The 13,907-nt window shown below is 43.0% G+C and overlaps 1 protein-coding gene across 5 annotated transcripts in view; it reads right to left on the bottom strand.

Annotated features, from left to right (window-relative positions):
- RASGRF2 (Ras protein specific guanine nucleotide releasing factor 2) overlaps window positions 1-13,907 on the bottom strand; it is a 240,895-nt gene that overhangs the window by 166,573 nt on the left and 60,415 nt on the right. For 4 of the 5 annotated variants that reach the window (XM_033409052.2, XM_004281652.3, XM_049707660.1 and 1 more), the window contains exon 2: window positions 5,570-5,676. In XM_033409052.2, the coding sequence (XP_033264943.1) occupies window positions 5,570-5,676 (107 nt within the window). Of the gene's footprint in view, window positions 1-5,569; window positions 5,677-13,907 lie in introns of those variants that run through there. The other variant, XM_033409054.2, reaches the window with a different exon arrangement.

Below are 13,907 nucleotides of genomic sequence, written 5' to 3' on the forward strand. Positions count from 1 at the left end.
CCTGCTTTGTGAGTGGAGACACGAGGTCGCACTGCAGTGTAAGCTGATGGTTAAGGAAGGAGACAAGATGAGCATCTGAAGCAAAAATACCGTAAGGAACAGGAAAGATAACTGACAGGTAGAAGTATTAACAAAGGGCTGCAAATAAGACAATCCAAGCCCAACTTTTCTCTAGAAAACAAGTCCTACCACCCAACCAAGTAAATCTTTCACAGTCCACAAACACTGCCCCTTTTCTTTTGTGTCGTACTGTTCAAACTCTAAGGGAAAAAATACCAAAGTCTCTTTCCTAGGGCAAATCTGGACAGAAGTTCATAGTAAAGAAATCCAATATCTCAAAAAAACAAAGTCCACATTTTCAGCTTTTTTAATAGCGATAGTTTTACTGTTACCAGAAGAATACAAAATATGGCCTTGGGATTGCTTTGGGCTATAACATCACCACCCATTTCTGATTTTCTAGTCCTGTGGTTTTGCTATGAAACATAAAGCGTTTTCAGCTTTTCTATGTAATCGCTCTTCTGATTTGTGAGGGATTTTTCCATGCACATTCTACAAAGCGCTGATTTTATGGGGATGATAGGATACACACAGTGTATCCCTCAGTGTTGGACAGATTTTGTATTATATACTTTGCTCTAAATTAAACCTCTATCCAAGTAAAAAGAATGAGGTTACAAGCATTAGGTGTTTGGGACAATTACCATGGTGTGTGTGTGTGTGTGTGTGTGTGTGTGTGTGTGTGTTGGAGGGAGGGGTGAAGAGATTGAGAGAGAAAGAAGGGGCAATATGGACAACAGGTCACCTGAGGCACGTGTAATCAAAAGGACTATAGATAAAAACAGACCCAAGAGGCTGGATTAGAGCTTTCTTTAGTGGACAAGAGGACAAGCCTTAATTGAAAATCTTAACTGGAGGATTAAGTCTCTCTGCTCATCAAGTTCAGAACTGACAGGGTGAAGGAAAGGGCTACGTCAAGCCCTAGGCAAACTAAATGCAACATGAGCTTTATGGAATGGAGGCATATGCCCGATTCCTTTCTCTCTTGCAAATATGCTCCCCACGAAGGAAACCCTAAGAGCCACCTGCCACAGGCACATACCAAAGGGAGGAGAGAGCATTGAGGGAGGGCGCTGAGTTTCAGTTGGAAACGTTGCAAAGCAGGCTAAACATCTCAAACACTGAGAGCATGAGGCATAGCTCTGCAGGTGAGCAAAGCCACATACACCCCATGGTGTGCAACACCAGGCACCACATTCCCCATGACTCCAATGTTTCACAAGCCCTCCCCTGACCTCAGTCTTGGTAGAAACCCCGAGCCAGCTCTCCCCTCAGGACACACCTGACTTCTCTAGCAGCCCCTGTTACTCATTCTCCCATACCTGACATACCAAGGGGCAAGAAGACCCATCAGTATTGCACAGTTCCCCATTGCCCCTTCCAGGCAGTCATACCCTCCAATTCCCTGCAGAAGCCCTTCCTGGGCAGGGCTCATCGCCCTGCCCCACAGACCTGCTCTCATTCATCACATGTCCTCCCAGGGAGTGACACCATCCAAGCTAGGGACCTGAGAGACATGTTAGATACCACCCTGGTCTAATATGGCCCACATCCAGGTGGTCACAAGGTCCTTTGAAGTCTACCCCCTACAACTCTGGAATACTTTCCACCTACCTCTCTTCCCGACTGTCACAGACCAGGTCCTTCAGGTCTTATGCTTAGGCCAGAATGGGAAGATCCTTGGTACCTCTTGTACATCTGGATCCTCTTCCAAGCCATGTCTACCTTCTAACTTCCGAGGCTTCGTTTGATCAGGGCTCCAGAAGACAAAACGTGGGTAAAAGAGCTGTGGACATTGTCTTGTCAGCCAATGAGCCCTAAAGACCCACAATCAACTGGGTCAGTGTTTTTGACTGTCCTAATGTCTACAACTAAATCAACCATGATGGACAGATATGGCAAGAGAACAAAGAAACATCAGGCTACTGGAAATGTCCAAAGTTCCATACCCAACCAGCAAACCACTTATAGAACAAGCACGGACTTCATTACTATTAAAATACTCTGGCCTCACCTCATCCCGACAAAAGCAACACTGAGCCTTGCTAGCAGCTTCCCATGAACTGGTCGGTGCCAGTAATACACGATGAAATGATATTTTAAATGTGCCAGTTTCTAGAAATATAATATCAACCAACTTTGAGCAAAACTGGAGAAAAAGCTTCCTAGACCAGGTCAAATCTTCAAAATAAGAATGTTAATTTCCAAAAAGATGTTTTCCTGGGCCAGATCTAAGGAAGAAAACATGCAATCTGACATGCCAGGAAATGACTTAAAGGTCCTCTGAAGGCAAAGAGGGGCAAGTTAATTCGGCTCTGAGGTACAAAAGCCAGCCTCAAGAATGTGATTTTCATGGCACCAAAGAAAGAACATCCAGTCCAGTACTGAGAAACACCTCAGGAAAAGAGCAGTGACCAAGAGAAGGATTCTGAGCAGTCCCTGTTTCTACGTAGGATCTGCAGCTCAGAAAAGAACTAGCCTCAGGCTAAAACAGTCATCAGTTCATCAAAAGTTCAGACTTAAAAAGAGGGATCAATAAACCCATAATTATTGAGCATTTTCTACTCAAAAGGCAGTAATACCAAAGTAATGCCATCAGACTGTCCTCTAAAGGTAAAATGTTCAGTCAACCAACCAGTTGTTTAATTAGCACAATGCCAAGCAAAAACGGTTGACAAATCCTTTCTCTGAATGAGCTTCATTAACTTTCTGGCTCTGCTAATATATGAACAAAATCAGGATGAATTTCACAGACCAACAAGTTTATACCGAAAACTTGACTCAATGAAACATAAATGAAAAAGTTATTATCTCCTGTGATTTAGAAAACAAAAATTTAAGAAGCATCTCAATGTAATAAGTCAAGTATAAGAACTCAGGTATAAGGCAGTCAAATTAAAAGGAAGTCATCAAATAACCCAGTCCTGGACCTCAAGATAAAGGAAGAGCAATTCTAATGTACCAAAAGTCAGGACCTCAAGAAAAAAGATCAATTATTAACCAAATCTTCAAATCTAAAAGAGAAGAGAATTTTTACCATTCAATTACCTAAACCACTAAAGTGGTTTCTAAAACATTTGTTTCCTGACAAGATCATGTGAGCCCTGGATTGAGAAGTCAACACCAAATTGCTACTGACCTACTTCCACATACATGACAAAGTTTTCTTGGTATACCAAAAAAACCCCTTACTTGAAATTTTACCATTTTAAAGTAATTCATACTCTATTTGGTTCACCACAATATTTGCTTGGCAACTACAAAGGCATTTAGGCTACTAATGGTACTTGGCTCTTCTGGAAAGAAAAAAAATGGGCAAATACACGTGTTTTAAATTATTTACTTCCTTTTAACTCCCAGGTAAAAAGGAATAGAAGTGGTCACAACGATTGTGTCTGGAAATAACCCAAGGGCTCTACGTGGCCAACTTGATACTTCTTTCACCTTTGAAGACCTGACTTTTCTTTCTACAGTGAGTCAGTCTGCATTAGTCCTAAGTCTGAGCAAAACTCTCAGACAGAGACACTGAGAGTGAAGACAGCTGAACGGTGTGCCTGGATCATGATGGTGGCAAGCTGCACCGGGGCCCACCTTGGAGAGCAGCATTTGGTCGCCGACCCTGTGCATCTCAGAGAAATATTTTGCAGGGGAGGAAAGAAAAGGAACTGAAATCTTTTGCGAATAACACCTACTCTCAACCCTGACCTGACATTAATCCATTTTCATCTTTGAATTAGAGGAAGAGAAAAAGAAACAGAAGAGGGAAAGATGGAAGAGAAGAAGAGATGATAATGAAGAACGTTACAATATAGAACACTGGTTAAAGGTTCCGGAGTCAGAGGGACCTCAGTTTGATCCCAGTCCTGCCATTTAACAACTTTGTGTTAGACTTGGCCACTCTGCTTAAGCATCATGAATCTTCATTTTCTCATCTGTAAAACGGAATTAATAATACCCTACTGGGTAGTTGTGAGGAATAAAAAAAGAAAGATAAGTATGTAAAGCATTTAGCATGCTGCTTGCCACAGAGCAAGGTGGTCAATATACAGTAGCTGAAGAAAGAAGAGGGGAGAGGATAGGAGGGGAGAGGAAAAAAGTCTCCAGGGCTCAAAGGACAGCCTAAACTCGGGACACCTTACGTGCTTTATAATCGATCTGAAAACATTTCCTAATGACTACATAATTAGCACTGTGCTGCATTCAGCAATGAATGTGTCCTCACCCTCCTCCTCTCATGGTACATACAGTCCAGCCCAGGAAACAGAAATCACACACGTGAAATATGTAAAAATTAACCTACGTTGTACTAAGTTGTTAAATATTCCACATGTAGTAAAGCAAGCGCTGAGGCCACTTGGAGCGGGGGGCCAGTGAGCACTGGCTTGCGGGGGGCAAGTGTCCGGGAGTGGGTGTCAGAGACAGACGTGAATAGACCTATAGGAGAAGGTGGGGGAGGCATGTCTGGCAAAGAAAAAGCCTAAGTTTTGCCACTGAAACACTGAGGATGCGAGCAGGGAGTCATGGAGTGAGGAGAGCCTGGGTTAGGGCAGGGACAGGCAAAAAGCAGCAAGTTTGGGAGCCATTCAAAGCAAAAATGGACAGGACTTCAGAACTGAATATGAAAAATAAAAAAGAGGGGTCTGCCTGCATCTCTTTTGGATTCTTCATTCTCGTTTGAGGCCAAGAGTGCTTATTTCCACCTTCCTGGTATTTTTTAGGAGGAAGACAAAGCACACTCTTCTCTTTGCCTAGATGGCGGTTGGCGTCCCCTTTCTCGATAACCAGGTTGCACAGGGCAAGGTTTACAAATGCAGGCTCAGCTGGGTCCGTATCCCAGCTCTGCCACTCACTAGCTGTGTGGTCTCAAGCAAGCAAGCTAAGCTCCCAGGCCTCAGTTTCCTTATCTGTGCAAGAGAGGGTAATTCTGACACATCTCTCACAGACTGTTGAGAGTATAAGTGAATCAAAACATTTAACATTTTCATCCTCATTTGTCAGAGGATAAAGCTGAGGCACAGGGCTTCCCTGGTGGTGCAGTGGTTGAGAGTCCACCTGCCGATGCAGGGGACGCGGGTTCATGCCCCGGTCCAAGAAGACCCCACATGCCGCAGAGCAGCTGGGCCCGTGAGCCATGGCCGCTGAGCCTGCCCGTCCGGAGCCTGTTGCTCCGCAACGAGAGAGGCCGCAACAGTGAGAGGCCCGCGTACCGCCAAAAAAAACAACATTTAACAAATTCCTTAATTCAGGAAAACTTAGAACAGTGCCTGGCACAGAGGCACAAATCCTATGTTCAGTAATTATCATTATTATTGTTTTATCTTTTACCTTAATCTTTAGCCAGAATATATCCACAGGAAGTGCAAAGAATCATCTCACACATGACTAAGGAGGAGGAACCAAGGGGAAACCCATCTTGGAATTGCAAGTTCATCCAAAACTACCGCTGATGGTGAAACCCCCAGGCAAGACTCAGACAATCCAGTGTCACATAGAGGATTTGCGCCCATACCTGGCTTGGTGAATGGCCTCCATCCACTCTTTACCGTCCTGCTCCTCCTCACAGCGCAGCTCTAGTGGTTTCTGACCTTCGTGGCCAAAAAGAACAGTAAAGTAATACTGGAAAGAAAAACAAACAAAGTTATGTTTTATTTTTCAGGCATAACAGCATAACAACATGATATTTCCCTACAAAGGCTATATGTTTACAAAATGCATCAGCATTACGTAAATCATATTTCAAAGTGTAATGACACTCCCAGCCCACTTGGCAATGACTTTCTACCTAGAAGATACCATAGGATGCATCTTAACACCCCTCAGTAAGATTCAACTCACAATATCTCAGATACAGAAAAGGTATTTGATAAAATTCTACACAAACACTCGATTAGAATTCTTTGCAAACTCCAAAGTGAAATTTCTGAACCTGATAAATGATATCAAGCAGAAACTTACTACAAACATTTTAGCTAATGGTGAACTATTACAAGCAACCCTTCTAAAATCAAAAATAAGAAAAAATGGCGATTATCACCACTTGTATTTACCAATTCTGTCTGGAGGGCAGCATAGAAAAATAAAGGAAAAAAGAAATGGAAAACAAGGGGGAAAAGTCATTTTGCACAGATGATGTGTCTACATTAAAAATTCATTGAAAAACTATTAAATAAGAACATCCCTCAAAATTGTTGAATATAAAATCAATACACGAAAATTTATTGCACTTTGATACAACATCAACAAATAGGAAACAATTTTGAAAACACAGCATTTGCAATAGCAAAGAAATATAAATGACGAACCTAAGAAAATAAGTTTACCACCTCTAAAGAGTAAATTAATCTATAATTTCTATGTATTCTAATAAAATTACCAATAGGTTTTCTTTGGGTGGAATTTGACAAAAGTGAATCTAGAGTCTGAGCTAGGGACAGGAGAAGCTGTCACTTTAAACCAGTCTATTTGAGGCTAGACATATTAATACCCAGCTGAGACTGTCTGGGAAGGAAATATGACTGGAGAACTTTTGATTTTATGAGAATTATCAGCAAATACACTGGGCCTGCTCAAGACTTCATCCTGGGGCACAAAAAGGACCAGCCCCACATAGCTGCTCTGAGACAGAAAACCAAAGACAAAACCTGAGTTTTTTCTGTTGTCCCACCTTCCCACCCTACCCCCAAATTTCTCTTTATTCAACGTGACTGTTACATACTCATTTTCTTCAAATGAATTAAAAACCTTCAGGACAAAAGCTTTTAGTCTATAAAAAACATTGAATCACTATGATATACACCAAAACTAACATAATATTGTAAATCAACTATAACTTCAATTAAAAAACCTTCAGGACAATAATCCTAGAGATAAATTCTTAAAGATCCTAGAATTTTTGGCACATTTTTACAAAAAAGGAAAAAAACTGGCTAAGAGACCTCGTGTTACTTGTGCATAAACCATCAGTCAACGGAGGACATGTCTGTGAGATAATCCACCGCACCTCCCCAAGGACAGTCCTTAGCCCCGTAAATGACAAGCTGTCTTTAATTCTTAAACCTCTCGAACAGCCAGAGGACTAAATGCTATGAACTAGGGGGAAATAATCTGATGAAAAGGCCACTAAGAATGGGAAGAATTGACTTTAGCACTGTATTCAATAAAGCTCCATTTAAATTTGAGAGGAAAGGAGTCGAAACTCAACAAAATAACAGATCAGTGGCTTAAAGGGCAATCCTATAAGTGATGGCATTTCAGCAACAGCTGGTTACCAGCCAAAGGCCAGATGCCCCGTCCAGGAAGAGGAAACATTTAATGAACCTGATATTGAAAGGCTGCAACCAGCACCTCAACAGCAGCTGCTGCTCGGGAACCCAATTAAAAGCCACCTTTAAAAGACAGCAAGGTAATTATATTAGCAGAGTACATCCAAAGGTTAGACTATGTCTCAGGCATGACAATGATGGAAAAAGTTTTGAGAAGTACAGGTTACGTTTCCAGGAGTTCAAATTCAGCTCAACCACAAATACTCAAACACTGCCTCTACATGTACCTGCAAATTATTCAACTTAAGCCATTCATCAAAAAGTTTTCTTTGTGTATTCTGGCCTCGTTCTGATATGAACTCAGTATACCATGGATCTATGTGTCAGACCTGGGGCTTTAGGGGTCCCCTTGGCGATCAAAAGCATCAGCAGACACCCTTGATGGTACTCCGTGACCTCTGACCTGCCCCACTGCAGGAAACTAGAAGGGGAAGTTCCAAAGTACTGGGTCATCGCGAAGTGCAAGGAAGAATTAAAACAGTGATGACCTTGTTTATGTCTTTAAATTCAACATCTACAATGGCAGTGAGCTTCCCTTCTTTTTCTCCTTGGATAGGTTCACCTATTCCCAAATACATTTCTCCAGGCAGATGCTCTCCCAGTGCCCGCCCCCATATTTGTGCCATTAGCCAGCATTTCAATCAAGTCTAAACCTGAACTCACTCATTACCTTCCCTCCCTCCCTCCCACCTCCTAATGCTCCTCCTTGTACCTGCTGCCCTCGCAGCTATTCCTTCTCCACTTGTGTTTTCTCTGTCAAGTACGTCTTTGTCCAACAGTTGTCCCAGCTAGGAACCCCAAAGCCACCCTCAACTTCTCCCTCTTATCAGCCCCACATTGGGTGTCACCAATGCTCCCTCCTAAGACTCTCTTCTGGCTTTTATTATCCCTCACCTAGATTACTGTAACAGCTTTATCACAGATGAAGATGACAGATATGACAACTTTGAAATACTTTCCAACTGAGACTGCTTTATCTTATAGCTGGTCTCTCTCCTTCGTTACATCTCAGCTGCTATTACAGCCCAAAGTGGGAGGTTAATGGCCTCTCTGGAAGTAGGACTGGATGACCTAGGGGAGGTCCCAGTGAGTTGAGAACACAAGAAGAAATGTGGAAGAGAAGTAGTGGTGGATGTGGGTAAGAAGGCGGAAGGCAGCAGAGACACATATGGTACAGCTTCTCCCCACTTGAGCCTAAAATCTCAGAGAAGGTTGAGGACCTAGAAGGGTTGATGACAAAGCCAAAAGCCGAGGAACTTCCATACCACTTTCCTTTTGGAGCAACAGAGGATGTCATCTCATGTGATGTTCTCTTGCCCCACTCCCACCCTCATGACAACGTGGGGTGGTGACCCCATGGGTAATGACCGTATCATGTAAATCAGTAAAACTGTGTCACAGCGGTTAGGTAAAGACAGGGCCTAAGTTTTGAGTTTAGCTATCCAGAGCCCCCTGAGTATTCAAGTGGTATGATGTCCCTGAGGGTACCATGGAGGACTGTAGAGGGAAGGGGGCTATCAGACCTCACGGGGGGGGTGGGCGGTGGGCTATGCAGCCCCAGTAAGAGCCAAGGTGTGGCCGTGTAAGCAAAACGGACACCTGGACCCTGACTGACCTGAGAGCGCATGACCGCAAGTTACAGCAGCCATACACTTTAGCAACAGATGACCAAGGCAGAGCCAGGACAACACCAGACCCCAGTCAGCACCAGCAAGGACCGCCCCCCAACCTCTGATAAACACACACATACAACCTCAAGGGCATGGGACTCCCCACTTACTGAGACACCATCTTCGTGAGGCACAGAAGAGAGAATGCATTGCTTTTTACATGACTGGAGCAGACTGAATTTACTACTCTCAGCTAAATGCAGGTTCTCTTTTCTCCACTTACTAAGTGGGGAAGGGGTCTTAAGGAGAAAGTCTGGTCAACTTTAAGGAAAAAAATGTTTTTGAACATCTAAGTGCAGTGAGGGTAACTCTACAACCCTGTCCGCAGTCTTACCCAGCTCCCTCCAGCCCAAACAAGGTGGCCAGAGTTCTCTTCCTAAAAGATAAATCTGAGCTTTCGTATCCGCTTACAAACCCTCGCTGGTATTCTCAAACACCCACACCAACTGGCCCCATTCTCCATTTTTAACCTCATTTCTGCTTCTTTCCTACAAAGTACACCACACTCCAGCCAATCAACCCATCACTCCCCCAAGAAGACAGACAAGCTGTTTCCTCAGCCTCATGCTACTGACAGAGTATGGTCTCCAGAGTCACCAAACCTGGGTGCGAATCCTGAGTCCTCCAAGTGGTAACTCTGAGACCTTGGGCAGGTCATGCAACCTTTCTGAGACTGAGTTTCCCCTGGTCAATGAGAGGATAGAGAGGAAAGAGACCTTACAGGATTGATTAGCTGACATGCAGTGCCTGCACCCAGAAGGCACTTAACAAATGTTAATTCCCTTCCGCCTCAGTGCATCTCTGTCTTGACTTTCTTCATCTCCAGTCCCTTCTCCACCTACACACTCTTATTGAACTTTCATGACTCATGTCACGAACCATCAATTCTGCTAAGAATCTTTCCCAGGCACCTTCTGGCAAAAAGGAGTCCCTCTCTCCTCTGGCAATAACCCCATGCACATTGTTCTCACATCACCTTAGAGTTGTCCATGCATGTGTCTCTCTTCCTTGCAGGACTTGTCCCTTTGTACCCTTGATCTTAGCACTGTGCTGGGCACACACAAATCCCTCAATAATGTTTGGTGAATAAATGATCATCAGTAAAGAAACATGAGGTATAGTTAACCTAATAAATTTGCTTCAAACAGCCACACATGACAATTTCATGACTATATAATCACATCCAGGTAGACATCCAGAGAAAAGATTCAGAAAGGTCCCGAAAGCTACCAAATACATATTTTTATAAGACAGAAAACAGAACATTATGATGTTCTTTACAACCCCCTAGACAAGCAATAAGAACAGATACTGTAGGTTGGCAGATTCACCAAAGGGTCTTACCTCTTACCTACAATAACCATAAAATGCCAGAAAGACAGCATAATGAACAGATCTATGAAATGTAAATGTTCAGGGTCTCATTGGTATCTATTGAAGCTTTATATGAATTTTCATTTTTCAATTGTCTGGTTTTTATTATAATGGGTTTGCTGCTGTTTATGCTATGTGTTTTTGCAGAAAGAACAAATGTAACCCAATATGAGAACACAAGCTCACTTAAAACTCTGGTCCTCAGGCTTCTGCAAGTTAACAAGTTTATAGCTAAAACAGTGGCGGTTGCTGGAGGATGGTATTATAGGACCACTTCCACATTCTACATTTCTGTATTGTTTGAATCATTTACCATAAAGACATAAAGCTATGTAGCCAACAAAAACATGCTCATTCCATTTTCAAATTGAGTCATTTATAATAAACACATATAACTATATAATCAGCGATAAAGATAGTATCCATTTTCAAAACTATGTCTAGGTCTTTATAATACTACTTATATACCCAGAAAAAGTAAATGATGTTGGTCAAATCAATGATGTTCAAAAGAAGATTAAAAACCACTGTGGGTTTTCTTAAAGTATTTGGCAGAAAAAATAATCTCTTTTAAAAAGAACTGCTGTGCCATATGTATTATTATTTTGATGGTACTTTAGGGTTTTAAATTATTACATATGTTGTTGACATTTTTCAGTTTCAGATTAAGAGAACTAAAACCAATGCTCTCTGCAGCCTTTGAGGCAGAAAATCCTCCTCGAATCCTCTTCCCACACTTGGCTCCTGTCTGGGAGGCCCTGCAGAACTTGCTATGGTCTCCTCTCCAGAGGCCACATTTCTGACCCTGCGAGTCAGACACTGGATGGGATTAAAAAAAAAAAGATGGATGTCTTCCAAATGTTCCCAGCTTGGTGACCTACACACATGGGGCTAATGATCATGAGAACAGAGCAGCCTGGAGTGGAGTGCCTCTGGGACCACAGCATGGCTCTAAAGCCAGGAGGAGCTCTCAAACCCCACCGGGCCTTGGGGTCTGGCCTTCCTAGTCCCCAGGAATGTGAATAACGCTACCGAGTGGCCCTCTGCAGCCCGGAGCACATTCCTCCTGCAGCAGCCCCATGCGTTGCTATGACCATCCACGTCAGTCAGAAGGGAGACTCCAAGTGTCCCTGGATGTGGAGATGGATGAAAACCATGGACAGCACTTCTCCAGTCTAGGTGCATCTCCCAGGCAATAACAAACTCTGTGCTCATGTTAATCTTGCTATGATTGATTACCTCCTGCTCTTTCTCCCTTCTCCCCTTCTTCTTTCTGTAACTGCTTGTAGAGTGGAAGTGAAATGCATTTTAAACATTTGATACATTTGACGAAACTGAGCTTTATGGGCCCTTATACTAATTTTCACTCCTAGGAGTTTAACTTCACCCAAACTGATAACTATCTTTACCATTCACAGGAACTTCAATTAATGTTCCTAGTATGTGACTGGCCCTCTGTAAGAGAAAAGTATCCCACCCCTGAGCCCTAGAGGCAAAGACAGATCGCTCTAAATCTGATTTGCTGCCACTGACCTGGCAGTGTGTGAGAGAGAGATAAGAGAAGACAGACTGAAAATAACATTCAGGTGGGCATAAAAAAAGGGGAAATACGTCATGTTTTTTGATACCATCCCCTCCCCTCCTCCTCCTGGCATTCCTACTCTTTTGTATTTCCTGCCATTGAAGTGTTACTTGCAAGGGACTTCTCTGCCCACTGCACCTGGTCACCACTGTGCCAGCTGATGGGGCACACACTGAAGAAGAAAAGCCTAAAGCATTATATCCTGGACCCAGCACCATTGGTCTCTGGAAGAGAAATCATTTCACTCTCCTGCCTCAGGGACTGTTTTTATATAGTGGGATCATTTCTTGACCACAACTCTATCTCATGGGTACTTTTAGCTCCAAAGATGACTCTGTGTAAATTAAAGGAGACCGTATTTTCCAACTACTTCATAGACTCCATCTTTTCATATCATGGTTACACACTGAAGCTCATTCATTTTTTTTTAATTCATTGGTTTATCTATTTATTTATTTGGTCCTCATTGCTGTGTGCAGGCTTTCTCTAGTTGTGGTGGTGCGCGGGCTTCTCATTGCGGTGGCCTCTCCCGTTGTGGAGCACAGACTCTAGGCATGCAGGCTTCAGTAGTCATGGCTCGCGGGCTCTAGAGCACAGGCTCAGTAGTTGTGGTGTGTGGGCTTAGTTGCTCTGTGGCATGTGGGATCCTCCCGGACCAGGGAGGCAGATTCCCAACCACTGGCAGGCAGATTTCCAACCACTGCGCTACCAAGGAAGTCCCTGAAGCTCATTCTTTATTGTTAAAACATATGTCAAATCTCCCAACTACTTCCTCCTACTACTTCAAATCTCCTCCTACTTCCTTCCTTTGTTCCTTCTTAAGAACAAAGACTTAAGGTGCTGAAGGCTTTCCCCCTCCCCACTGGTTCACTTTCTTTTCAACTCTGAGATTCAGAGGTCTTGCCATGGGCATATTCACTTCAGTACAAGCCGACTTCACAGATTCATGTCGCATCTGAGCAAGCAGTGTGGTTCCACAGAAGGTGCCCGAGGCTAGTAGGAGGGACATCAGGATTCTGAGTGTGAACTCTGGCAAATTCCTCTCGTGCTGTTTGTTCTTGGGCGAAGTGAAGACAAGGCCACCTCTCCTACTAACCCCAAGGTGAAGATAAAATGCAATAACACACATCAAAGTGTCTTGAAAAGCATGAAGTGTGTCTTGTCATTCCTGTGGTGGTAGAACTGTCAGATCTCACCGGGAGAGCAGTCACCTCGAGTCTGCCTCGGACACCGCACTTATTCCAGCTCTGCAAAACTGGGTAATTCAAGTGTTCCTCCTGCCTTCTCCCCACTGCTTTCCTCAGATAATAGTGCATGGGGGAAAAAAACGATGTATTAAAATTATAAACCAGCACACTGGGTACCTGGTAATTAAGAAGAGATCATACTGTTTTTATTATGGTGGTTGTTGGTTGTTTTGTTCTTGTGGATTTTTTTTTTTGGTGTGGTTGTTTGACAGTCATGATGAAAAGATTTCTAATTTTCCCAAAGGCTTAGAGAAGAGCTGCATTTTGAATTTTCAATGACATGCAAGAATTTGCTAAATGATTTGTCCCAACAGAAGCCAACACACAGACTGTAAACTTGAAACTATGAATAGAGCAGAGTATTAACATGCATAAAATCCACACTATGCTACAATATCAGCATTTAAGAACTGCCTCAGAATGTATTCTTCTATTAAACATATTTAAATGGACAGGAATTGAACTTAGAATCCAGCTTAAGGAGTAAGAGTTTGACTGCCTCCTACTGTGGTTTTCTACCACAACAGGAAAAATACATTGTGTCTGGCTTCCAAATTTCAGAGAGAAGTGAGGCAAATTAAACTGTGCCAAGGGGTCAGAAAGCCTGTCATTTTAAGAATGGCTAAAAGAACTTGATATATTTGGATGCACT

This window comes from Orcinus orca, chromosome 3, assembly GCF_937001465.1.
Source record: "Orcinus orca chromosome 3, mOrcOrc1.1, whole genome shotgun sequence".
Classification (NCBI taxonomy): Eukaryota; Metazoa; Chordata; class Mammalia; order Artiodactyla; family Delphinidae; genus Orcinus; species Orcinus orca.